The sequence below is a fragment of the Podarcis raffonei genome, chromosome 12 (assembly GCF_027172205.1).
Source record: "Podarcis raffonei isolate rPodRaf1 chromosome 12, rPodRaf1.pri, whole genome shotgun sequence".
In the NCBI taxonomy this organism is placed as follows: domain Eukaryota; kingdom Metazoa; phylum Chordata; class Lepidosauria; order Squamata; family Lacertidae; genus Podarcis; species Podarcis raffonei.
The window spans coordinates 46,725,188-46,752,124 of NC_070613.1; the positions used below are offsets into that span (position 1 = coordinate 46,725,188).

The 26,937-nt window shown below is 44.9% G+C and overlaps 1 protein-coding gene across 1 annotated transcript; it reads left to right on the plus strand.

Annotated features, from left to right (window-relative positions):
* Positions 1-8,232: 8,232 nt before the first annotated feature.
* On the plus strand, positions 8,233-24,223 carry LOC128398396 (prostatic acid phosphatase-like). The gene is made up of 11 exons (XM_053359409.1): positions 8,233-8,340; positions 10,855-10,950; positions 11,277-11,363; positions 13,321-13,473; positions 14,641-14,742; positions 16,209-16,313; positions 17,383-17,515; positions 18,019-18,092; positions 19,682-19,788; positions 21,383-21,558; positions 24,014-24,223. The coding sequence occupies exons 1-10, from the start codon at positions 8,233-8,235 to the stop codon at positions 21,549-21,551; spliced, it is 1,134 nt and encodes a 377-aa protein (XP_053215384.1). The 3' UTR covers positions 21,552-21,558; positions 24,014-24,223.
* The last annotated feature ends 2,714 nt before the right edge of the window (positions 24,224-26,937 follow it).

The following is a 26,937-nucleotide window of genomic DNA, read 5'->3' on the forward strand; positions in this document are numbered from 1 at the left end:
ATATTTTTTAAATACTGATTTTTTTAAAAAAAGTTCAGATGTGCAACTGAGCTTCATATTCTTTTTTTAGAAGTCCATTTATCAAAAATATTTTGGACATTAACCCCATATTCTTCAAATATCATACTTATATAACTGTGAAAGTGAGCACTTGTACAGTTCCCATTCATTTCAACGGGTGTTAGGACTTTTGAAGTCCCTGCTCCCATACAAGGTGTACAAGTTTTCTAGCCCCCTCCTCCCTGTTGCCAAATAAGATGAAAAAGAAACATAGGAATGTTTTGTCCTGCAGACTATTTGACTTCCTAGTCAACTGAAACTGACAGGTGTTCCATCAACATTGGTGTCACCTTGTCCTTTAGATTTGTATTTGGCTTAATGCTGGTAACCAGGAACTTGTTTGTGTCTTTAACCTGCATTTTCCAAATTATTGACACCCTTAAATTTATTGATGTTGTCAAAGCATTTCGACTCTGTTGTGTTATGGTAAATAATACAAATAATTCAGATTCTATATTCCCAAAGTCAACGATGACATAGCTATTAAGGATGTCCTTTCCTTCTCTGTTAGCTTTTGTTTATGTGACTGTTTCTTCCCTTTCACCTCCCTTTAGAGTTCTCAAACAGTAGATATATATCCACATACAGTGGTGCCTCGCAAGACGAAATTAATTCATTCTGCGAGTTTTTTCGTCTTGCGAATTTTTCGTCTTGCGAAGCACCACTGTACAGCAACATGAGTTGCTATGAGTTAACACCGCAAACTTGCAAGACGTTTTCGTCTTGCGAAGCAAGCCCATAGGGAAATTTGTCTTGCGAAGCAACTCAAAAAACCAAAAACCCTTTCATCAAGCGAGTTTTTCGTCTTGCGAGGCATTCGTTTTGCGAGGTACCACTGTATCTATATCTTTATCTACACACACACACACAATGTGTACATTTACCTGTAATGGGTTAAACAATGAAAGGGCAATTAATCATGTTAAAATCTACAACCGCTCATCAAATCATATTGTGCTCTATAAATAATTTCCCAACTTCTTCTGATACAGTGGTTATCAGGCCATAATAAATGGCTGCAAGCAAAGCATGCAGAACAAATGTATATAGTAAATGGTTATTCCAAATCATTCCAAACTGATGAAACAGATTGTAAAAAAAACACCATGTTAATCACTAGCTGTCATTATTTAAAATATCAGACTAAGGTCAAATGAAGATGTTCCCACAGAACTTTACTCCAGAATTTCCACTTTCCCCCCACTCGTGTTTTATAGGGAAGTTATATGACATTAAAGGGAGTGGTTAGCACTGCGGTCTAAACCACTGAGCCTCTTGGTCGTGCTGATCAGAAGGTTGGCGGTTCGAATCCCTTGATGTGGTGAGCTCCCATTGCTCTGTCCCAGCTCCTGCCAACCTAGCAGTTTGAAAGCACACCAGTGCAAGTAGATAAACAGGTAGTGCAAGTAGATAAACAGCGAGAAGGTAAACGGTGTTTCCGTGCGCTCTGGTTTCCACCACAGGGTCCCGTTGTGCCAGAAGTGGTTTAGTCCTGCTGGCCACGTGACCCGCAAAGCTGTCTATGGGCAAATGCCAGCTCCCTCGGCCTGAAAGCGAGATGAGCACCACACCCCATAGTCGCCTTTGACTGGACTTAACTGTCCAGGGGTCCCTTTACCTACACAACATTGTTCTTCTGTGTTTTTCCTGTGTTCCTATGGTTTCTTTCTAGAACTTGCCCAACCTGATTTTTGGGGAAAGGGGGAGTACAACCAAACAGTATCATGATCTCCGCAGGTGTAGATCATTTTGGCACAGCGGTTCTGCCTTTCTGAAGGGGCGTAGCTTTGACACATGCACCTTAATCCAAACAAGTCAAAGGTGCTCCAGTTCAAGAGAACATATCTGATTACATATTTGCTGTGGCAAAGTCAGTCAGAGATATTAGTGTTTACATGGTGGCAGCAGAATACCAGTAGTTGGGAGAATGTTTAAGGTACTAGAAACCTGGAACTGGGGACCCTATAAGGCAAATAGGGTTTGAGAGAACCTTTACCAAGCAAAAGGAGATTGGTGATTTGAATTAAAGTGCCCTCTTGCTCCTAAAGTGATGGACTTGGGCTGGGGAAGGTGCCTGGTTGTCAGGTGCTTTGGGGGGCAGGAAAGCCCTGCCCTCACCTGCATGACATCAGGCGTAGGGTGAGTGGCTATGGTTTGCCCAAAACAGTTTCATGGGCCAAATGGGAAAGTCTGATGAGCCAAGAATAAATAATTAAGAAATCACCTCAGAAGCTGGTGGTCTCTTGCTTTGCCTCAGGAAACAGTACAATCATGTAAAAGGTTGGAGGCAACCATGAACACAAACAGCAAATGGACTTTTAACGTAATTTAAAATGAACACCACAGATATAGAGAAATATTATAACCTCTATCACCCTAACAACCAGGCACACTCAGCTCCTGTCTTGCCGTCCTTAAGGGAAAGGTAAAGGGACCCCTGACCATTAGGTCCAGTCATGGCCGACTCTGGGGTTGCGGCACTCATCTCGCTTTATTGGCCAAGGGAGCTGGCATACAGCTTCCGGGTCATGTGGCCAGCATGACTAAGCCGCTTCTGGCAAACTAGAGCAGCACACGGAAACCCCATTTACCTTCCCGCCAGAGCGGTACCTATTTATCTACTTGCACTTTGATGTGCTTTCGAACTGCTAGGTTGGCAGGAGCAGGGACCGAGCAACAAGAGGAGAAGTCCTCTCTGGATCAGGAATCTGTTAAACAGCATTGTTACGGGTGAGCAGTGAGGTGCCAAGATCAGAAGAATCTTTATTTGCATCAGCCACTAGCCATTGCAATAAAATAAAATAAAATGAACTGAAGATAGAGGTAAAAACTTAACTGTAAAAAATACATTTTGGAGGTTTACATCAATAATCAAAGATCTTATTCTAATTGCCCCTGCTAAAAAACCTTGCAGTTTTTGCTGTCACGTGATCATCTTGATCTGCTCAAAGAAAGGACACGGTAGCAATGGTTGAGCAACAATAATAGAGGGGTAATAACCTCACTCCTCAAATTTTTATGAAGAGTGCAAGCTAGAAGCACATGAGCCAATGACTCAATACTGCCATCTCCACATGGACATAACCGTTTTTCCTACGGAATTTTTTGAAATCGACCCTCAAGTACAGCCGAAGGAAGAAGAAGAGTTTGGATTTGTTATCCCGCTTTATCACTACCCTAAGGAGTCTCAAAGCGGCTAACATTCTCCTTTCCCTTCCTCCCCCACAACAAACACTCTGTGAGGTGAGTGGGGCTGAGAGACTTCAGAGAAGTGTGACTGGCCCAAGGTCACCCAGCAGCTGCATGTGGAGGAGCGGGGAAGCGAACCCGGTTCACCAGATTACGAGTCCACCGCTCTTAACCACTACACCACACTGGCAGTATATTCAATCTTGCAAAAGTGAAAGCGCGTCTGTATTTTGGAACTGTTAAATTTTGCAAAGAGGGTGCCAACATGTCAGAATTAATCATACCATGGACAAAATTTCCTTATTGTGGCCAAATTATTCTGTCGCTCATTATCATATAGGCACTGTCTAATTAAATTATTTGGTTTACTGAAGCCCAGTATTAACAACTGTTGTTAAACCTGAAAAGTAAAGCTTTTGGTTGACAATTTTAGTCCAAGCACTCTCATGACTATCTTGCGATACTAAGGGTAGTAGATCAGTGGGGTTTAAATTTAGCCAAAGTCAATAATTAAATGTCCTACGCCAAATCTGTAATTCAACAGAGGGGAGATTAGCCTCCAAGTTCAATGAAGCATTTGGAACACAGGATGGAACAGGGGAGGAATTGCCTTAGGAACTTAGATTGAACAGCTTCTGTAAATCCAAGGTGAGTGCCTGTCCAAATCTGAGCCCCGTATAATAACTGTGCTTGGGGTTTAGCTTTAAACACTTCAAGGGCTGATGGTATGTGATTGCCAAGTGAGGTGGCAATGTTTGCCAAGGAGACTAAAATGTTCAGGATTGTTAAACCCAAAAGAGATTGTGAAAGAGCTTCAAAAGGACCTCTCCAAACTTAGTGGGTGGGCAATTAAATGTAAAATGCAATTCAGTGTAAACAAGTGCCCCGCAAGACGAAAGGGTTTTTCGGTTTTTGCGTCGCTTCGCAAGACGATTTTCCCTATGGGCTTGCTTCGCAAGACGAAACGTCTTGCGAGTTCTTGCGAGTTTGTTTCCTTTTTCTTAAAGCCGCTAAGCCGTTAATAGTCGCTAAGCCGCTAAGCCATTAATAGCCGCTAAGCCGCTAATAGCCGCTAAGCCGCTAATAGCCGTGCTTCGCAAGACGAAAAAACCGCAAGCGCGGAAGAGACTCGCGGAACGGATTAATTTCGTCTTGCGAGGCACCACTGTATGCTGGCATTAAAAAAATCTTAATTTCACATTTATACTTATGGGGTCTGAACTGGTGGGGAATGATCAGGAACAAGACCTTGTGGTTATAATGGCTGCTTACCCAGTCCTGGGATGGGTGGCGGTTGTGGCTCTTAGTCAGGGGTCAGCAAACCTTTTCAGCAGGGGGATTTAGAAGGCAATTGGGCCGGATCCTGCCCCCGGGCCTTAGTTTGCCTACCCAAGCTCTTAGTGGTGGGCTCTGAGCCTCAGGGAGCATCGCTGGTCTGGGCGCTTGGCAGTAGGGGAATCCCCAGGTCAGCCGCTTGGAATGGCGGAAGTTCCCACTAGCTGTCATTTGAATTTTGGCCAGTCATTTTGAATACTGTGTACAAAAACCTCACAAAGGGTATTGCAGTGTTGGAAGTGGTTCAGAATAGGGCAACCAAAATAATCAAGTGACTCACCTCTGAAGAAAGTTTTTAGTATAGCGAAAAGGTGACTGAGAGGTAACATGAGAGAAGTTCATAAAATTATTCATTGCATAGATATAGTGGCCAGGGAACAGTTTCTCCATCACTCTCTCTCCTAACAGTAGAACTCATGGACATCCAATGGAGATTAATGCTGGAAGAATTCGGACAGATATGTGAAAGTACATCTGGAGATGCAATGAGGTTCAGGGTATTGTTGTTGTTTAGTCTTTTAGTCGTGTCCGACTCTTCGTGACCCCATGGACCAGAGCACGCCAGGCACTTCTGTCTTGCACTGCCTCCCGCACTTTGGTCAAACTCATGCTGGTAGCTTCAAGAACACTGTCCAACCATCTCGTCCTCTGTCGTCCCCTTCTCCTTGTGCCCTCCATCTTTCCCAACATCCGGGTCTTTTCCAGGGAGTCTTCTCATGAGGTGGCCAAAGTATTGGAGTCTCAGCTTCAGGATCTGTCCTTCCAGGGAGAACTCAGGGCGTTCCATCATATGCGGTGGGCTTGTAAATGGGTAAAAGAGTACTGGGAAATAATTTATAATGACCTGAAAAAAATGTTTTAAAGTACTCCCCCTCCCCCCAAAAAAACCAGAGTCCTTTTCGTTGGGGATAATTCAGATGGAAATTCCCAGGTGTCAGATTCCCAGATGTTACTTATGTATGCCACTACTGCAACCCATGTTTTGTTAGCCCCAAAATGGAAAACGAGCGAGGTCCCGACCAAAGAAGAGCGGCAACTTAAACTGATGGAATATATGCAGCCAGCAGACTTAACATATAGAACAAGAGAACATATGTTTAAAGAAGATTGGAAAATGTTTATTGAATATCTGGGTGAAAATTGTGTATACTTAGAAACGCCGGTAGCATTAAGATAAATTCAACAGTGTAAATAAGTTTTGATGGATGTAACAATGGAATATTCAGTGGTTTGGGTTATGCAGGGATGTATGGCATGCAAAGTGAACCACGGAAGGAGAAGAAGGGGTTCCCATAGGAGGCAGTCATGACAACTTAGATGTCTGAATTCAATTTCTGCTAAGGGTTAATGCCATTATGGCCCACTGGTGGTTGTTTCCCCTTGGCAATAAACATTTTAACATTCTCTTGTTCAATGAGCACTTAATCTATGGAGCTAATGGTATTGTGTTGTGCTGATGTCCTCCTTGACTGACCATGCTGTGGAACCTTGATGCCCATGAGTATTTGCCCATGCGAATACTTCAAGTGAGACTGTGAGATTCTATGCATAGCTATCTATGCAGAATATCTTATCTATACGCTTGGTCTATGGTTGCACCCATCACTTTCATATCTGTACCTTGGTCCTGGATGACTTATTACGCGCACTAGCAACCAGGAACAGCCAATATGGCAGAGCACTGGTGTATTTCTGCCTGCCTAGCCATTAGCAGAGACTAGAGTGTCCTTCCTTTTGGAGAAGAATCATAGGGCACAGCCTCCGGGCATCTGTTGGGTGGCGAGTGTGGTCCTCCAGCCCTACAGAATTTGACCCCTCCTCCTCTGCCTGATGTTCTTCCTGGAAGTCTGAGACTGCAACCTCCCCATTATCTTTGGTTCCCTGCCCATAAGCAGAGACCTAAGTGTCCTTCCTTTTGGAGAAAAGCAATGGGGCACAGCCTCCAGGCAAGTGGGGTCCTCCAGGCCTACACAATTTGGCATTTCCTTTTCAGTCCTTGACTATATTACCAAAATCCATAAATCAGTAGCCATCAAGTTAAACTCTAAGATCAAATAATAATAATAATAATAATAATAATAATAATAATAATAATAAATTTTATTTATATCCCGCCCTCCCCAGCCGAAGCCGGGCTCAGGGCGGCTAACAACAATCAAATAATCCAACAATCAAATAATCCAACATTCTAAAAACATTTCATTATAAAAATTAATTAAAATCAAATTGATGGCAACCGTTAAGCAAAATTCTGTGCAGGTTGCCAGAGGAGGGAGTCAGGCTGCGCCCTGACCAAAGGCCTGGTGGAACAGCTCTGTCTTGCAGGCCCTGCGGAAAGATGTCAGGTCCTGCAGGGCCCTAGTCTCTTGTGACAGAGCATTCCACCAGATTGGAGCCGCAGCCGAGAAAGCCCTGGCTCTAGTTGAGGCCAGCCTAACCTCTCTGTGGCCTGGGACCTTCAGGATGTTTTTATTTGCAGACCGTAGGTTCCTCTGTGGGGCATACCAGGAGAGGCGGTCCCGTAGGTATGAGGGTCCTAGGCCGTATAGGGCTTTAAAGGTTAAAACCAGCACCTTAAACCTGATCCTGTACTCCACCGGGAGCCAGTGCAGCTGGTATAGTACCGGATGAATGTGATCTCGCAGCGAAGACCCCGTAAGGAGTCTCGCCGCGGCATTCTGCACCCGCTGGAGTTTCTGGGTCAGTCTCAAGGGCAGCCCCACGTAGAGCGAGTTACAATAATCCAGTCTGGAGGTGACCATCGTGTGGATCACAGTGGCTAGGTCAGGGCGAGAGAGATAAGGGGCCAACTGCTTAGCTTGGCGGAGATGAAAAAATGCCGCCTTTGTTATAGCTGTAATCTGCGCCTCCATAGAGAGGGAGGTATCGAAGATTACACCCAAACTCTTAACGGACGGTGCTGGCACTAATTGCACCCCCGCAAGAGATGAGAGTTGCCCCCTCAATCCCATATCGTCCCGTCCCAGCCAGAGGACCTCTGTCTTTGAAGGATTTAACTTCAACCGGCTCCCACATAACCATCCAGCCACAGCTTCCAGACATCTGGTCAGTGTGTCTGGGGCCGAGTCAGGATGGCCATCCATCAACAGATAGAGTTGGGTGTCATCGGCATACTGATGGCAACCCAGCCCAAAACTCCGGACAAGCTGGGCGAGGGGGCGCATAAAGATGTTAAAAAGCATCGGGGAGAGTATCGCACCCTGAGGCACTCCACACACCAAGGAGTGGCGCGATGATAATTCCCCCCCAAGCGCCTCCCTCTGTCCCCGACCAGAGAGAAACGAGCGCAGCCATTGAAGGACTGTGCCCTGGATCCCCACATCGGCAAGGCGGTGGTCCAGGAGTTTGTGATCGACCATGTTGAAGGCTGCTGACAGGTCTAGAAGAATCAGCAGCCCCGACCCGCCTCGATCCTGCTTCCTGCGGAGATCATCTGTTAGGGCGACCAGAGCCGTCTCGGTCCCATGACCAGCGCGGAAGCCGGACTGGAATGGATCCAGAGCCGATTTAGAGATTTAGAGAGAGTCTCCACCCCTTGGTTTGCTCTTTATAAAACACAACTTTTCCCCTTCCCACCTTCACTAACTAGGCAATTCATAATTACTGCCAGGAGCAACGAGGTCAGTGATGCATCTGCTACACAGTTTCAATAGCTGTGGCTTCGACTTCTTCATCCTGTTCTTGGGTCTGCTTCTCCCGAGTATCACAGGAAGGGAACTGAAGTATGTTGCATTGGTAAGCGTGAGGTCTTCTTTTTATTGCTAACAATGACCTTGACATTGCAGATTTGTGCAATTCCTCTTTCTATAGCCTGATTCCATGAATAATAATGTGCATTTTGTACAGCTGAGGTGCAATAGTCTTATTTCAAAGATGATTTCAGATATTTTTATTTTCTCATCCCCTCCCTTTGGGGGGGCAGGCAGGGAGGAAGGCCATTTTGCATAATTCTTTCTTCCTACACAATGCCTGGGAATGATGTTCAGTCCAGGGCATTGCAGAGCATGCAAAATGGTGGCCAGGTTTCCAACGCATTTGCTCCAAGAAAGAGAGGAGAAAATGAAAGCAGTGGTGTTGCTGCTGCTGAGCCCTCCTTCCCAAGACACCGTTGGGAGGAATTTTCCTTCCCCAGGAGAAACTTGGTAAAATTGTCCCCCAATTCCTTTGCTCACAAACAGAATGGAGTGTTTTGAGAGGCAATTAGCACCCAGCCATAGCATTGTGTAGTGACATGGGTGGCGCTGTGGGTTAAACAACAGAGCCTAGGACTTGCTAATCAGAAGGTTGACGGTTTGAATCCCCGTGACGGGGTGAGCTCCCGTTGCTCGGTCCCTGCTCCTGCCAACTAGCAGTTCGAAAGCACGTCATGTGCAAGTAGATAAATAGGTACCACTCCGGCGGGAAGGTAAACGGTGTTTCCGTGCGCTGCTCTGGTTCGCCAGAAGCGGCTTAGTCATGCTGGCCACATGACCCGGAAGCTGTACGCCAGCTCCCTCAGCCAGTAAAGCGAGATGAGCGCTGCAACCCCAGAGTCGGTCACGACTGGATCTAACGGCCAGGGGTCCCTTTACCTTTACCTTTACAGCATTGTGTACCACCTTCATAGAACACATCGTGGAACTGATCAAATAGGCATACAAAGCCAGTTTATTTCTATGTTGTCACTGAGGCAAAATTCAATTCATTTTTCATTTCAGTTTCTGAACCAGGGATGCCAACTTGAATTAAATATTGGGGGGCCCAGGTAAGCCCCACCCCACATAATTGATCACATGACACAGCACACACACACACTATTTGAATGGCAATGCCCAGCAACTTTGGGGGGCAGCCCCCTCAAATATTTTATTGGGGGTGAGTAAAGTTCGCTCCTATGATGGCAGCTGAAAAACAGCTATCCTTGTAAATTCACATTTTTCTGAATTTTGCAATGTAGTTATCCAGCTCACATACAAAATGCATTATATTGGAGAAGTAATCTCCACACTGTCTTCAGAGGCAACCCTTGTGCACTGCATTGTAATAGTCTATCCTGGAGGCAACCAGAGCATGAAAACATGCAAAGTGACTTGCAGTATCTGTGTTTCTGGTGCCTGCATTCAGATGTAACTATGGTTAAGTACTGCATGAATGAATATTGGGTTTGTTATTCCCCCATTCCCTTTCCTCCTCCATCACAGCTGGAAGCATTTACTTCCCTGTTCGACTAACTGCAGTTCATCGTTTTTTCCAAACTGAGGTGAACGGTGGCTGGTTTTAACCATGCTTTGCCCTTAACAGTTTACTTCAAACCAATGGTTTATGACTCTTGGTCATTCAGCAAAACCATAATCGGTAACTCTCAGTTTAAGCCTAGGTTGAAAAAAGAAGCAAATGTTTCTGATTTTTTCCTAGCAGTTCCATGGGAGGAAGAGAGGGATGGAGAAGACATGTGCAGATATTAAACCAGCTTTGCCTACCTTGCTACCCTACAGCTACTTTGGACAGCAATTCCCATCAAACCCAGCCAGCATGGCCCAAGTTCAGGGATGATGGGAGTTGTAGTCAAAAGGGGGGGAGGAACCAGGTAAAGTAAGGCTATATTAAACTACAGCGCTTTGAGAGGGGGTGTAAAAAATGAGGTTGCAGTACTCATATCTGGATAAAAAGTGTTGTGGGTGCCAGCACAAAATGGCTGAAGCAGACAGAGAGAGATGGTGATGATGATGATGAAGAACTTCTGAGTACCGTCACACAAAAAAGCACTGTCTGAAGGACAGGGAATAAAAATGTCAAATCAAACAAGTAAGTAAATAAACCAGAGCAAACATTTGCTTAATTAAATTTAAACTGGCTAGCTTTGTGAAGAACACACAGTGCATAAAATATTCTGCTTGAACCTGAATATAAATTCAAGAGACAGGGAGCTGATTTTGCAATGTATATGTATTTTGAGTATAAGAAAAGGTTCCATTCTTTCTTTGCTTCCTTTTTATGGATGAACACCAGTATAGTTACATGTAAATTATTACTTATAATTTGCAGCACAGAACTGTATTCTTGGCAGCCTTTTCTTTTGTAAATCTGTTACCTCTAGAACAGGGGTTTCCAAACCCATCACTTTTATCCAGGTGATCTGCAGCATGTCCTCATTAAATAGTCATATTGATTTTTAGAGCTATGGCAAGAAAGCGAATGCCTAATTCAGATAAATTGCAAACAATTCTAGTTTCTCTGAAAGCTAATACGGTCTCTGAACCATTTTACTAGGTTTACCGACATGGCGACAGAAGCCCACTTTCATCTTTTCCCACTAATGTTGTCAAAGAAGATGCTTGGCCACAAGGATTCGCACAACTCACAAAGGTTTGATAGCTGCTCTTAGAAATGGAAGCATATTTTGTTTGATTCGTTTACATTTATTTCACACTCATTAAGATACTAATTAATCAAAATATACTCCAAATGTTTTGTTTTATTTTATTTTATTAAGTTAACAGAATCTAAATACAGGTGTTAACCTTGCTGTTGTCCTGAAGTTGTGAAAAAGAACAGAGCTTAGCTTTTTCATGATGCTGTAATGTACAAGCAACGTTGTCATCCTAGAATACACAAAGTCTTTATCCTCGGAATGGGCAGCCAAATGTATCAATCAGTTTTACATGCCTGCTTTTCTTTTCTTTTCCCCTCAGCTTGGAATGCAGCAGCAATACGAATTGGGCCAATTCATAAGGAAGAGATATGAGGGCTTCTTAAGCACTGACTACAAGCCAAAGGAAGCAAGTATTCGAATTAACAAGACACTTTAGCCCTGTTCATTTAGTGTTAACATTTATACAAACATAATGCGGATTGGGACAAGCAATTGCAAGTAGAAGTGGAGGATGTGTGTCTTCAGGGCAAGGGGAAACTGAGAATTGATTTCCCCTATTTACTCAAATGTATCCAACTTTACTCATAATTGCCATCCCCACGTGCCCCAAATCTCCTTGTCCAGCAGCAGTGGCAGAGCTAGCAAGAGACTTTCCCCCTGTTCATTTAGCAGTAACATTTATGGAAGTGAGAGCTGGACCATAAAGAAGGCTGATCGCCAAAGAATTGATGCTTTTGAATTATGGTGCTGGAGAAGACTCTTGAGAGTCCCATGGACTGCAAGAAGATCAAACGCATCCATTCTTAAGGAAATCAGCCCTGAGTGCTCACTGGAAGGACAGATCATGAAGCTGAGGCTCCAGTACTTTGGCCACCTCATGAGAAGAGAAGACTCCCTGGAGAAGACACTGATGCTGGGAAAGATGGAGGGCACAAGGAGAAGGGGGCGACAGAGGACGAGATGGTTGGATAGTGTTTTCGAGGTTACCAGCATGGGTTTGACCAAACTGCGGGAGGTAGTGGAGGACAGAGGTGCCTGGCGTGCTCTGGTCCATGGGGTCACGAAGAGTCGGACACGACTAAACGACTAAACAACAACAACAACAGATGAGTTCCCCCCATGCTCTTTAGATCGGGACAAGCAAATACAAGCAGAAGTGGAGAATGTGTGTGGAGGGAACGACAAATGATTTCCCTTTGGGGTTCTAAACTTACTCACAGTTGCGATCCCCTTGTGCCCCAAATCTCCTTGTCCAGCAGCAGTGTCAGGGACTGCTGTCAAATATGTCTGTTTCCATGCTTCCTCCTCTGTTATCAGCATGGCAGCAGAGGAAAGAAGGTGAAGACCCCTCTCTTTCTTCTCCAATGTCCTCCTCTTCTTTGGTCCTCTCTGACCCACCCCCATTATTGTTGTAACGTCCCCTGGGACCTTACGGTGAAGGGCAGGGAATAAATTAAAATTATAACACTCACAACTAAAAGAATAAGAAGAAGACTGGGGAATAAGCCCCAGAAATCATTGGCATTTCCCAGCATTTAGTGATTGAGGAAGAGAAGGGGGTTCTTCACTGGCTTGGACTAAACCAAAAGCTGGAGGAGGACTGGGTTCCAATGCTCGCCACATTTTAAGGCACATGTTATGAACTGCTATGGTTTGTCTTCTGAGAAAATGAATTGTGAAGTCCAGTGACACGACTCACACTTTCACATACCCACATGAACTCGCCAGCCCTCACAACAGAGTGAACACGAAGGAACAGGTGGCCTGTCAGTCAAATCTACCTCATGGCTCCTGGCAGAAAAAGGGAAGAAATACAGTGATGCCTCGCAAGACGAAATTAATTCGTTCCACGAGTTTTGTCGTCTTGCGATTTTTTTCGTCTTGCGAAGCACGGTGTCGGAAAAGTTTTGGGAAAGCTTCAAAAATCACCAAAGTCTTCAAAAACCTCAAAAAAGGCTACCACACCGCGTGCTATGAGTTGCTCCTCGAAGTCAAGTCGCAACTGTATTAACGGTGTTAAGAAAAAGGAAACAAACTTGCAAGACGTTTCCGTCTTGCGAAGCAAGCCCATAGGGAAAATCGTCTTGCGAAGCAGCTCAAAAAACAAAAAACCCTTTCATCTTGCGAGTTTTCCGTCTTGCGAGGCATTCATCTTGCGAGGTACCACTGTATTCACCAATGATTCTCAAATGTTGTTCTTTCTTCTGTTTCTCTTTCGGGTATATGCTTAATGTCCAAGTCTCCCCAAGAGAGTATTTTACTGGGATTCAAATCAACTTTACTTAGAATTATACCTTCTGTTGTAGGATCAAAAAAACCAACACTATCCTATAACTACACTTTTCCTTTTTTCCGCTCTCTAGATTTATGTCCGAAGTACAGATACTGATCGAACCATTATGAGCGCTCAAGCCAATCTGGCCGGACTCTTTCCTCCTAAAGGAAAACAAATCTGGAACAAAGAGATCCTTTGGCAACCAATTCCAGTTCATACTGTGCCACGTTCAGATGACAAGGCAAGAAAGCGTGTGGTATTTTTAACCTTTCCTGCTCCCTGTGCAATGAAAACATGGGCTGGATCCAGACACATCAAAGAAGCGTTTCAGTTTAAAGTGTGGTCAATTTAAACAGGGAAAACAGGTAGAGAAAAACAGGACTCCATGTCGCCTCCTGGTGGCACAATATTATATCGCACATACAACACATACAAATCACTTTTTCTTTACCATTCCAGCTGAATCCATGGTAACCTAAAAGAGAATATATACCGTATTTTTCATCCCATAGGACGCTCTGTCCCATAGGACGCACCTAGTTTTTTTGGGGAAAACAAAGGGAATTCCCCCCCCCTTTATTTCCCCCCCCCAAAAGCAGGTCGGGGAAACCGAACCAGGTCGAGGAACAGCGGGATGGCGGCACTGCGCCTCCTTGCTGTCCCCTGAGCTTGTGGGGCTGGCCGATGTCTGTCTGGTGCGCGGGGCGCTCTGCTTCAGGGCGCCCCTTGCGCCGGGCGGCAGGCTGCTATCCACAGCGTGGGGAGCCCTGCGGGGAACTCCCGCAGGGCTCCAACACGCTGTGGATGTCTGCCCGGCGCGAAAGGAGCTCTGCTTCAGGGCGCCCCTCGGGCCGGGCAGCAGGCTGCTATCCGCAGCGTAGGGAGCCCTGCGGATGTGTTCCCGAAGCGGCGGGTGCTCTGCTTTCAGGGCTGCCTAGGCTGCGGATGCCTAGGTGAAAGCCTGCATTCGCCCCATAGGACGCACCCAGATTTCCCCTTCATTTTTGGAGCGGAAAAAGTGCATCCTATAGGGCAAAAAATACGGTATATGCACGCACGCACACACACATTAACAGAGAGAACACAGACCTATTCAAGGTGTAGACAGGTATATATTAAGAGAGTTTGAGATATATATATTAAGAGAGAGAAATAGAAGGCTTAGACCTGTAACACTGGATTGGAGGTGTAATGCAACAGAAATCAGACTCCAGCCTCAAGAGTCTCAACAGCATCAAGCTTTAAGCATTTTCCCGCCTGCCAAAGTATTGAATGTGTGCAAACAACCTCAGACTATTAATCATAATCCAAATTTAGGATGGACACATGGATTATGCACAGGCAGGAGACACCATCAGGAGGCCTTTGTAGTTAGTTAATACATTTTATTTATTTGTTCTTATTTTAGTTGTTGTATTTTCCTGTCAAAGCCAAATGTCCGAAATATGACCAACTTCTAAAGGAAACGTTTGAATCCGCAACAGTCGGGGGAGGAATAAAAAAACACATGGTAAGAAAGGGAGAGGTGGTAACTTTAAGGCTGCAGTCCCTGAAAGGCAGTCCCACTGACGTCAATGGGTCTTACTTTTGAGTAGACCTCCCAAGGAATGTGCAGCAAATGTCTGATTTGACAGACAAACCGTCGTGGCGCCAGACTATAAACCTGTTTGCTCATGACAAATTTGTCGCCGCTGTTTTCTTCCAGGTCATTTTTTAAAAAATTAGTTGTGCAAGTGCTCCTCTAGGCTACTTAAAACAAGAGATGTATCAACTGACCAATAGGGAAACTCTTTCTCTATCTGAAAATGCAACACATGTACTTGCATATGTAGCTGTAATGGGAATTGGGGGGTTGCTCGTGCGTAAGTTGCCGCCACTCTCGGCGAGGTTGCCTGGATAAACCTTCCCTTGGCTGGACAGTCCTGAATCCGCGTCTGTCTCAGTCACTGGCAGAATCCGTCAGTGGGTGTTTCCTGAACTTCTTCCAACATAAAAGTTCCTTGACGGATAGTCTCCACCTAGCCTCCCTGCGCGGAAGTCTTCTGCGCAGGGTGGGTGTGGGCAGTGGAGGACCTGTGCTCTCCCCGCTGCTCTCTGGCGAAGAGTCCTGGAGCCATCTCTCCGAAGCCCGCCTCTGCCCGCCTTTCTCCCTGGTGTAACGCTGATTTCCTTCCCCGCTCGCTGAGTCCCCTCTTTTCCTGCTGGGACCTTCTCCGGCATCGCTTGGGAGCCCTTCCTCCACTCCTGGCTGCGATGGCAGTTCCCTGACAGTAGCTTTGACGTGTTTTATTTCTATTGTTCTCACTTGCTTGCAAAATAAACAGAAAATAAATTTTCCCAAAAGGGGAAGATGTCTAGACAGATTGTCATGTTCAGGGGTCAGCAAACTTTTTCAGCAGGGGGATAGTCCACTGTCCCTCAGACCTTGTGGGGAGCCAGACTATATGGGGGGGGGGAGGATGAAGGAATTCCTCTGCCCCACAAATAACCCAGAGATGCATTTTAAATAAAAGGACACATTCTACTCATGTAAAAACACGCTGATTCCCGGATGGTCTGCGGGCTGGATTTAGAAGGCGATGGGGCCGGATCCAGCCCCCAGGCCTTAGCTTGCCTACCCATGGTCTTGTTGTTTTGGCAGGGAAGACAAGAGCACTTCCAGATTTGCAGGGTCCAATATCAGTGTGCTTAACCCCTTCCCTTCTGAATACCAGAAGGGAATGAAGGGTCCCTTCCGCTTTCTTTGAGTGGCAGGTCGGAACGACGGGAAAGGGCCCCCAATTTGCTCCCTTCCCATCATCTGGGAAGTGAAGAAACTGATCTTTTTATTCTTGAAAAGCCTGTACAGTATTAAAGGACAGGGCTAAACTTTGCCAAATCATAAGACGCCAACCCCTGCAGGTACAGGCGCTATTGATCCCTGCGTACCCATTCACACTTAGTGATTTATTGATCCTTCTGCTCTTTCTCTTTCAGGAATTTCTAGGTAAAATGGCAGCTAACATGGGATACGACTTGCCGACGGTTCTGGATTATAAAAGTCTCAAACTCTGGAAGGCATACGATGCTTTAGTTGTTCAGGTATTTCTAAGAAAACTTTATCACTCATCTGGCTCCAATAACAACAACAAAATAATAGGTTAGAACAAGATCTGGCAACCAAAGGCAAATGAGAGCACTTCATGTGGAACAATGATTAGCCAATGGCGGAGCTTCATGCTCCGGCACCGGGGGGCGGAGAGCAGGTGGGGGCGGGGCTAGCATGCGCCCCGGGGGCGTGCGCTCCCCCCACACCCCTCTTCCTCCACCAGTGTGATTAGCGGCCCTGTTTTCAATACTGCTTGTGTCACCATAGCAACAGAAACTGCAGAGTGGTCCAAGCTACTGTTTAGACCCAGGGGTGCCAACTTGAATAAAATATGGGGGGGCAGGTAAGCCCTACCCCCGTAATCAATCACATGGTGTGGCATACACACGCCATTTGGGGGCAATGCCTATCAACTTTGGGCCTGCCCCCCTCAAATATTTTATTGGGGGACCCGAAGGGACTGTGGCCTCTAGGAGTTGGCTCCTATGTCACCAGGGAAGGGGAAAGGGAAGAAATAAATGTCCTATAATGAGCTCCGGCTACTTAGTTTCTGTGGCACAGGCAACACATCATCTGTACTGGGCCACCTCTTTAGTTATGGAAAGGCCCATTCTCCCAAAAAGGAGAATCTATCAGGCTAAGCTCATCCATATTGGCTGACCACTCTAGCAGTCATTTTATTTAAACACCAGAGTCACAGGGTTGGGGAGGTGACTCCAAAAACCTATTTAGTCTAACTCTAATCTTAGAACCACAGAAATTTATTCAGACCAAGGACTCAGCTACACTCAGTCAACTATATCATTATAACTGTGTTATAAACGTGTGACACCTTTTTTTTAAACTGTGTGTAGATCCAGACCCAGCCTCCTCTCATTATAACATGTTTTTATCGGCTCTGGTTTTTGTTGGTGGTTGTGAGCCACTTTATGTAAACCAAAAGGTGGCATGTAATGGGTTTTCCTAAATATAGATATGAAACCAGAGAAGAGGTAACTGTGAGGGGGGGGGGAGGGCATGGATCACAGGAAGGAAAAAACCTTCTTTTTTTCCTAACTGTAGAAAATCCATAACCAGCCTCGACCAGACTGGGCTGATGATCAAGCCATGGACGAATTGGGAAAGCTTTTGGCCTTTTCTTTACATGCCATGTTTGGGGTACACAAAAGAGTAAAAAAATCAAAACTACAAGGAGGTAAGGAGGGAAAATTCAATATGACATGCATGTATCTTTGTATATCTTAAGTGGGGCAGCTAATTTTTTAATTTTTTTGCCTCAGGGGCTGCACTGAGGGTTGGACACACATACCTCAAGGGGCACATGACTCATGTGTGCAAAAGCACATGTATGTGTGTATGCCTACCTCTGCACCCGTCCAGCATGGGCCTAGGCTGCTCCCGTCACCATCCAGAGAGTGATGAGCAAGCGCCTTTGCGGTTGCCAGCCTCTGCCAGGGAAACAGCCAGGCTCTACAACATGCATTGATCACGTTATTACTGGTGACAGTGGTTGTGTTTGGAGGGCATTGCTAGGATTCCATATCACCTTGAAAACAACAACAACAACAAAGTTAGATGTTCTCAGTCCCAGCTTTTTGGGGAGCAGGGAGGAGTCATCACAGTGATAAAGGGGAGTGAAAGGCTTGGAATGGCTTACTGGTTTCACCATCATTTGTATTCTTTTTCATCACCATTAAGGTCTCCTTGTGGAAGATATTTTGCATCAGATGACACAAATTACTGATGGAAGAAAAATGTTAATGTATTCAGCTGTACGTATGAACATTTTTTAAATTGACCAAACCTTCTATAGCTCACATTTTTCCTGCTCCTTTCTAGCTCCCCTTTCTGTTTGGCAACACTATTTGTCTACTCAATTCACATTACGTTCGTCACATATTTTAAATGTTGGGTTGAAAGCTAACACTTTTAAATTTGAAGGGAAAGCAGCTGTGCCCCTGATCTGTGACCCTGCCCTCCTGATTCGGATTGGGCCCCACACAGTACATTGTACTTGGGAATATATGTGGGGGCTTGAGGCTAGGAAACCTGCAGAGCCCTCCAACCCAGGTCAGGTGTGGTGTGCTCTTTCTGCAAAACAGAAGTGGAAATCTCACACATATACAAGATTAATGCAACATCTCACTGATACTGAAGGCAACCTCAAGGCCATCCCCAGGTCTCATGAGTAAAACTTAAAAGACAACAATAATGCAAAAAATAAATAAATCTCAGCTAGATTCTGGAGTCATGTTCTAGGGCAGAAAGGGGAGATCCCAAGTGTCTTGTAACATGTTGTCAGTTTCAGTGCTGGCATGTATTTGCTAAAGGGCTTTCTCCATTCTGTTACCGCTCACATTCTGTATTCCAAACCACAAATCATTCATTTTTCAATATGAATATGACAGGTTCTTACATAATTCACATTGTCAAGTTTTACTTTCTTATTGGCGCTGGATATAGACATGTGCCTCCTCTCCTCAGGGAGCAGAGTTGCGTATTGACTCCAAAATGCTTAATAACCCTACTCAGTACTTTCTTGTAAACGTTAAACAAAATGGAAGGTAAATCAAAGCCTGCAGAGCCCCACAGCACCCTAGCCACCTTGCCAAAGCACCACCTTCTGGGAACAACCATCCAAGTTCGAACAGAACAACTGCAAAACAACTTCCCCTACTCCCAACTCAGATAGTCTCTCAGAAGAATTCCATGGCTGGTGGCAATAAAAACCCCTGAGAGATCAAGGAGACCCAACAGGGACATACTCTACCTTTCCATTGTTCATACATAGGACCTGCCTGTGCAATCCTTTTTAGGGCAGATAAATTGCATGACTGGAGTACACACATTTTATGTACAATATGTGTATACAGTCCTGGATTGAGTGAGTAGCATAAACTTTATTTCAGATGGATGTATGCAGAATGAAGCACAAATGTGATGTAACTACATGTTTAAACAATACTGAATAAATGTCTGAAACAAGGTCCTACATCCCCGGGGCTGCACATTTCATTCTCTTTAAATTCTTGCTTGGGTAATCTTGCGAAAGGGGTCCTTTTGCAATTAAATCCATTGCATGTCATAGACCACAGTGGAGGACTTTGTCTGATACAGCATCCTTGGAACTAAGGCCGGCCCAAGACATTTTGGCACTTGAGGTGGACACAAAATGTAGTGAAGATCTGCCTCAGGAACAAAGGGGAAATAAAGATTGACATCATTACCACCTGAGGCAGTCATCTCACCTTGCCTCATGGGTGGGCCGGCCCGGCTTAGAGCTAACAGTGTCTAAGTACTCTATACACAAACGCACTTCTGTCATGGGAGTAGTAAGGAATTCTTTATTTTCTTTTTATAGCATGATGTCACACTAGTAGCTCTCCAGGTAGCATTGGGTGTTTTCAAAGAACATCTACCTCCCTTCGCCGCTTGCCATTTTTTTGAGCTATATCAAGAAGACAATGCGTAAGTACTGATGCATAGATAAAATAATCAGCAATGGTATATTGGGTAAAAAAGATTCACTCACCTTCTCAAACCTGCACAGAACACAGTATTTCTTCTCACAATTTGTGCACTGCTAAAATGAGTCAAAAAAAAGTTGCGTTCCCAGGCTCTCCAAGTGTTCCTATTTTCCAAGGACACCCCCAATTTAGAGCAGCTGTCCCAGTTTCTGATTTGATCCCAGAACTTCTCACTTTTTCTTAGAAAGTCCCTATTTTCATTGGAGAAATGTTGGAGGGTATGGAATTATCCCAGCCCTGAGCTGTCTGAAGGCAATCCTGTATAGGAAAGGTTGTTTTTAATGTTTAACATATTATCATGTTTTTATATACCGTATTTTTTGCTCTATAGGACGCACCTGACCATAGGACGCACCTTGTTTTAGAGGGGGAGAACAAGAAGAAAAAAATCTCCCCCTCTCTGCTCAGCGCCCCTTCAGCGAAGCGGCAGGAGAAATGGAGCCCCTTCCATTTCTCCTCCTGCTTGGCTGAAGGGACGCTGCGCAGCTCTCCCTCTCTGCTGAAGCCGGGAGAGTCTTGCTCTCCCGGCTTCAGCAAAAGGAACCTGAAGCCTGTGGAGCGCAGCGGGAATTTGCGCTGTGCTCCGAAGGCTTCAGGCAGCTATCCTTGAAGCCTGGAGAGCGAGAGGGGTCGGTGCGCACCGACCTCTCTTGCTCTCCAGGCTTCAGCGAAAGCAACGCGAAGCCTCCGGAGCGCGGAGGGAGCACTCCTTCTGTGCTTCGGAGGCTTTGCATTGCTATCGCTGAAGCCAAGGAGCCTGTATTCGCTCCATAAGACGCACACACATTTCCCCTTAATTTTTGGAGGGGGAAAAGTGTGTCCTATAGGGGAAAGAATATGATACGTTGGAAGCTGCCCAGAGTGGCTGGGGCAACCCAGTAAGATGTGTGGGGTATGAATTATCATTATGGAATGGGACGTCCCTATTTTCATTGGAGAAATGTTGGAGTGTATGCATTCCTCTGTGTTTGAGCTTGACACCCAGCTGTCCAAAATGCTATTGGAAGTGCATTTCATAGGTGAATGGCTGAGGTGTACCTGCCTTTGAAAGACGGAAAGGGATTGAAAGGGTTGAGCCATACTTTGTTCCAGCGTTCTTCAATCTAGAGTCCCCAGATGTTGTTGGACTACAGCTGCAACATCGACGGTCTTAAGACATAAGGCTGCTGCTGAAGCAACAGTTGCATTTTGCATTTAGGTCCTTCGGTGTTTTGCCACCTCTGCACAAATCCCACTGTGGTGCATGCAAAGGTGTACTTGAGAGGGCAGGTGGGGACACGCTTGAATTGCAGGATAGATGCACTGAAGGAAAGAAATGGAGGGGGCATTGCCAGGCAGCAGCAGTGCACAGCAGGGATAGTGGGCGGCGGGGGCAGGGGTGGAGGCCAGGCACCCACAGCAAAAGTTCTGTGGGTACCCGCCCCCCCGGCCCCCTGGAGTTAGCGCCAATGTCCCTGGGCAATATATGGCTGCATCATATGAGAATGACCACATAGGAATCCAATCAGGGGGTGACCTGACTTTCTTCTTTTCAGTGAGTACACCGTTGAGATGTACTATCGGACCAGTACTGATGCTCCACCTCAACAGCTCGTTTTGCCAGGTTGTGAAGCGGCTTGTCCCTTTAATCAGTTTAAACAACTGCTTTTTGATGTCATACCAGAGAACTGGGAAGAAGAATGTAACCGTAGGACGGCATCGTAAATGAGAGGTAAGATAGGGTTGAAACAAACACGTGTAAAATGGATGTGTCATCATTCAAGGTCCCAGCTTGACGTTCCTCTCAAAATCATAATACAGTGGTACCTCGCGTTAAGTACTTAATTCGTTCCAGAGATCCATTCTTTTTTTAAAAAAAAAAAATTATTAACTGGCCAATCACATCAAATTAAATCACATCACATAAATTCCGAATTACAAAGCCAAATTTTGAATTTTGTTGGGGGGACCCATATTTCAAGATCCGAAGGGGAATTCTGATCATCTTCTTGCTGCTGCGTTAATGTCCAAATCAGTCCAAATCAGTCCAAACAGAGTTCATCATTCTATCCCATCTTATCTTGCTGTTTCCACATCACATCTTGTTCATATATTTTCTCTTTTTTCTTTATGATCTCTTCTGATAGTCTCCTTAAGCCGATAAACACCAATAGTAATAATAATCCTGTGTGAATTTTCCATTCTTCCAATCCTCAAATCAAGATGGTTTCCATATATCATCTCCTTCATAGATAACATCGCTCTTTCCATCATAATCTCGCAAAACTGTCGCTCTTAAGTCCCACTGAGGAGTTTAATCCACAATATATAAACAGCTTTGTTTCTCTCTTTCTCCTCCCAGACTCAAGACCTCCGACAGAACTTCCCAATATGGCAACGGCATTTTCAACTGCGTCATTCCAAAGCTCTTATACATTCCACGCTCTTCTTAAAACATGCTTTGGTTCGAAAGTTTATCTCCACACAGCCTTAAATCCACAGCTTAAGTCCTTAAAATGACATTTCTGACTCATAAGGGGAGGGGATTCTTGTTTAATCATATAAGAAAAGAAAGGAAAGTTTTTTCCCCTCCCCCATCAGTCATTTGCCGTACCGTGTCTTGGTGTATCTTCTCATGTTTTATTCTTGTCTTGTTTTATCAGAGATCTCTTCTGTTAGCAGTCTTTACTCCCCCTTCTTCCTTGAAATATGTGCATTCGCCTCATCCAAATTGTTTCTTTTGAAGTTCTTGCAGCTAGTGGTGCGAATCAGGGACGGCGTCCAGGAGTGCCGAAATCCCACAGGAGGGCTTTGTGCCTAGTGCCCCCATCCCCACAAATTCGGGGGTGGTATAGGGCACAGCAGGCAAGGGCCGTCCCCCCCACCATCCTGGGGGGGTTAAGGAGGCTAATTACCCCCATCATAGCCTCCAAATTACCTCGTGTGGGTCGGAGAGAGGTTATTGTCAGCCATCTTCTGATGCGCCCCCTAGTGGCCCCCCCGGAGGTCCTTTCTTAACCTGAAACTGTTCTTAACCTGAAGCACCACTTTAGCTAATGGGGCCTCCTGCTGCTGCCTCGCCGCCGGAGCACGATTTCTGTTCTCATCCTGAAGCAAAGTTCTTAACCTGAGGTACTATTTCTGGGTTAGCGGACTCTGTAACCTAAAGCGTATGTAACCCGAGGTACCACTGTAATTAGTGGGGCTGGACTGTTTGAGATTTGAAGCTTTAGGAATGCAGCTGCCACCCCCCCACCTTCATCCTGCCCCACCCCCAAGACACTGGAAAGCAGACTTCCCTGTTATCCTGGGAACTGTAGTTTGTTAAGGCTGTCAGGAATTGTAGCTTTGTGAGGGTAAAATGCAATTCCCAGTGTACTTTGGAGGACATCACTGTTGGGAGGAAAGCTACAACAATTGTAATATGTTAGCTAAAAAGGGAATGAAGTGGAAGACATAAAGGCAGCCTATTCTACCTCCTTACTGATTCCTACTTTTTTAGTAAATACTTACAGTCATACCTTGGGTTACAGATGCTTCAGGTTGCATTTTTCCGGGTTATGGACCGCCGAAACCCGGAAGTACCGGAACAGGGTACTTCTGGGTTTCAGCGGTCGCGCATGCGCAGAAGCGCTAAATCGCACTTTGTGCATGCGCAGAAGCGCCGAATTGCAACCCACGTGTGTGCAGATGCGGGTTGCAAACGCTGCAGGTTGCGAACACGCATCCCACACGGATCATGTTCGCAACCCGAGCGTCCACTGTATTGGTAAAAAAATGCTTTACTAAATTTCAACCTTTTTAACATACACAGTCAAAACACACTTTCATGTTTTCTCTTATTTTTGTTGACTTCCCACCCCATTTTCCATGGAGTTGCTGTTTCTTCCCTTCTGCTACACCCTGTTTTCTAGCTATCAAATGAAAGCCACAACATTATAATCTAATTCCTTCTGTTGTTCATAGCTCAAACCCTGCTGGCAAGTTCATCACACTATAACACTTCTTTAAATAGTCTGAAAAAGGCATCCATTCTTCCATAAAAACACTCGTCATTAGATTCTCTGAATGCAAATGTATACATAACTTGTAATGACTATCTGCAAATTTCCTAAATATGTATTTCTAAATGTTCGCAGTGTTGTTGACCTTTTGTCATGTTGCTGTTGTCTCTCACATCCTACCAGGATGAAAAGGAAAGCCAAAGAAAAGGGAAATCAGCAAACTGACCTCCTCAGGAAGGAAACTGGATGGCAAAGTTATAAATCACCGGCAACACTACATGATTGTTGATGCTTTTGTGTGGTGCTCATAATCAAGATTTTCTTCTTCTCGTTGAGAATTCCAATCAAATAAAATCAGGCACATAGGTGCACTAGATTAGCTTGAGCAAACACCATCACTTGCAAGTTAATGTGTGTCTATAGATTTAATCTAATTACTTGAGGGTGAGGAAAGCAGGGGTCTATTTTGCAACCTTACTAAGGGTTGGGAATATATGGATATTCCTAATTCCAAACTGCTGCAGAGCTTAACAACCTTTGTCAGAACCCCATTCATCCAAAATGGTTGACACATTTAATATATTACCCTGTATCGGTCCCTACAGCCGCAGCAATGGTTTGACTTCACCCCTGAAGGCACACTCTTCAATTGTCTTCCAAGGCTGATAGCTGCCAACAATAACTTCAGTTGGCACTCTTATTTATCCAGCTGTTAGATTAGTCAGACGGTTTGAATTCTCACACTCCATCTAGACCCAGCGAGAGTCACTGTGCAGTAAAAACACTGACAACTAACTGAGAGTGGAGAAAGAGAGAAAACTCGCCAGAAACAATAAAGGAAAAACAGAAAATGGAGGGATATGCTGTAATCATCACACTAGATGCCCTATCAGAACAATCTTTGCATGATCTCAGGTTATCACTGCAGGTTTGTTCTGTTTCTACAGCTTCTATTGCATGGGTAGGCAAACTAAGGCCCAAGGGCCGGATCCAGCCCAATCACCTTCTAAATCCAACCCGTGGACAGTCCGGGAATGAGCGTGTTTTTACATGAGTAGAATGTGTGCTTTTATTTAAAATGCATCTCTGGGTTATTTGTAGGGCATAGGAATTTGTTCATTTCCCCCCCTTCAAAATATAGTCTGGCCCCCCACAGGTCTGAGGGACAGTGGACTATCCCCCTGCTGAAAATTTTGCTGTCCCCTGTTCTATTGAATGGAAGCTTTTGCACAGTTCCCACAATTTCAATGGGACTTAGACAGGACTTTTGAAGTCCCTGCTCCCGTGCAATCTGTATAGGTTTTCTAGCTCCCTCCTCCCTGTGCCAAATATGTTGAAAAAGAAATATAGGAATGGTTTGTCCTGCAGGCCATTTATTTGCCTTTGAAGCTTCCTACCCAAGTGAAACTGACCTGTGTTTTGTGCGCCAGTAGTGATTTAGTCATGCTGGCCACATGACCCGGAAAAGCGAGATGAGCACTGTACCCCATAGTCACCTTTGACTGGACTTAACCGTCCAGGGATCCTTTGCCTTAACTACATAAACAAAAGGAAAAGGTGTTTCCTTCATCTAGAGTTCTCAAACAGTAGGCATGTACATATTGCAATGTGTACATTTAGTGGTGCAGCAATAAAACTGCTAGCACATTTGCAAAGTGAAGTATGTTTTCAAATTGGATGGGGGACCATGTCGTGTTGAAATTCCTGCATTGCACAGGGTTTGGACTAGATGACCCTCAAGGTCCCTTCCAATTCTATGTAGTGGGTTAATCAGTTAAAGGGCAGTAGCAGTTAACCATTTTCAAATATCCAGTTGGTCATCAAATCATATTGCGCTCTGTTAATACCTTCTTGACTTCTTCTGACTTCATAAGTATTGAAATGTTCGAGGATTTGCCACCGTTTTTCCATTTATGGAAACTGAAGGAAAAGTTTGTATACTTCTGGGCTCACATACCTCTGGATTATTCGAAACCCAGAAATGTACCCTATGAAAAAAACAATTGGAATTCATATGGTTACCTGTGGGCTTTTCATAATTAACCAGGGTACTTAATGGAGGATAACAAAACCCATTTCGGCCATAATGAATGACCCCAAACAAAGCATGCAGAACAAATATATAGCAAATGGATGTCTATATAGCAAATGGATGTTCCAAAACATCCAAAATGATGAAAAAGCAACTTAATCACTAGAGGTCACTCTATTCCTTCAAATCTCAGAAATAATCAACCAAGAATATTTCCACACTACTTCACTCTAGAATTTCTCTCTCACACACACACTTTTATGGGGAACTTACATGACATCATCAAATCTTTGTTCTCTGTCCCCCCCCCCCCGCCCATACTTCTATGTTCTCTTTTGAGTGCTCACAAAAGCTGACAGGACAGCGTGGGCTGGATCTCTGCAGGTGTAGACCAGACTGCCTTTGAAGGGGCATCGTTTTGGCATGTGCACCTTAATCCAAACAAGTCAGAGAGGCTCCAGTTCAAATCTGAGGTGGAGCAGACAATGACATCTCACCCTCCAACTCAAGGCCAAGTCGTTCTTGGCACCTGAGGCAGAAAATCCCAGAAAAAGCGAAGGGTCATCATAGCACAGCAGGAGAGCAGCTATGATGTCCTCAGAATCTTAGAGAAAGGCTGTGAATGTCACTTCTCAGGAACCCTGCGTAGCCGCTTCCAGTTAGCATAGACAATACCCAGCTTGAGGAACCAACAGCCTGACTCACTATGAACCAGCTTTCTACGTAAGTGTGTTTCCTCTTCCCTGGTAGTAAAAAACACAGCAATAATAAATTAAATCGCTAACGGTTTGTTGCCCATTCGTGAAACTGCCTCCCTCTGCCTAATTAAAGGACTGACTGTGTAGCCCTTAGCCATCCACTGTCACGTAGAAACATTTGATTATTTTATTTTTTTTACTACTATTTGACCTGCTGGGCTGAGAAATGTTGCTAAACTAACCCAGCTTTTTAGCACAACATTTTCTGCTGTTATTTGTCCCTTGTGCTACAAGTTTTTGATATTTTAGGGCTGGCAATTTGGTTATGGTTAGTGAAGATCAGAAGGCCCTTAATGACATCCTTATTGGATGGTACC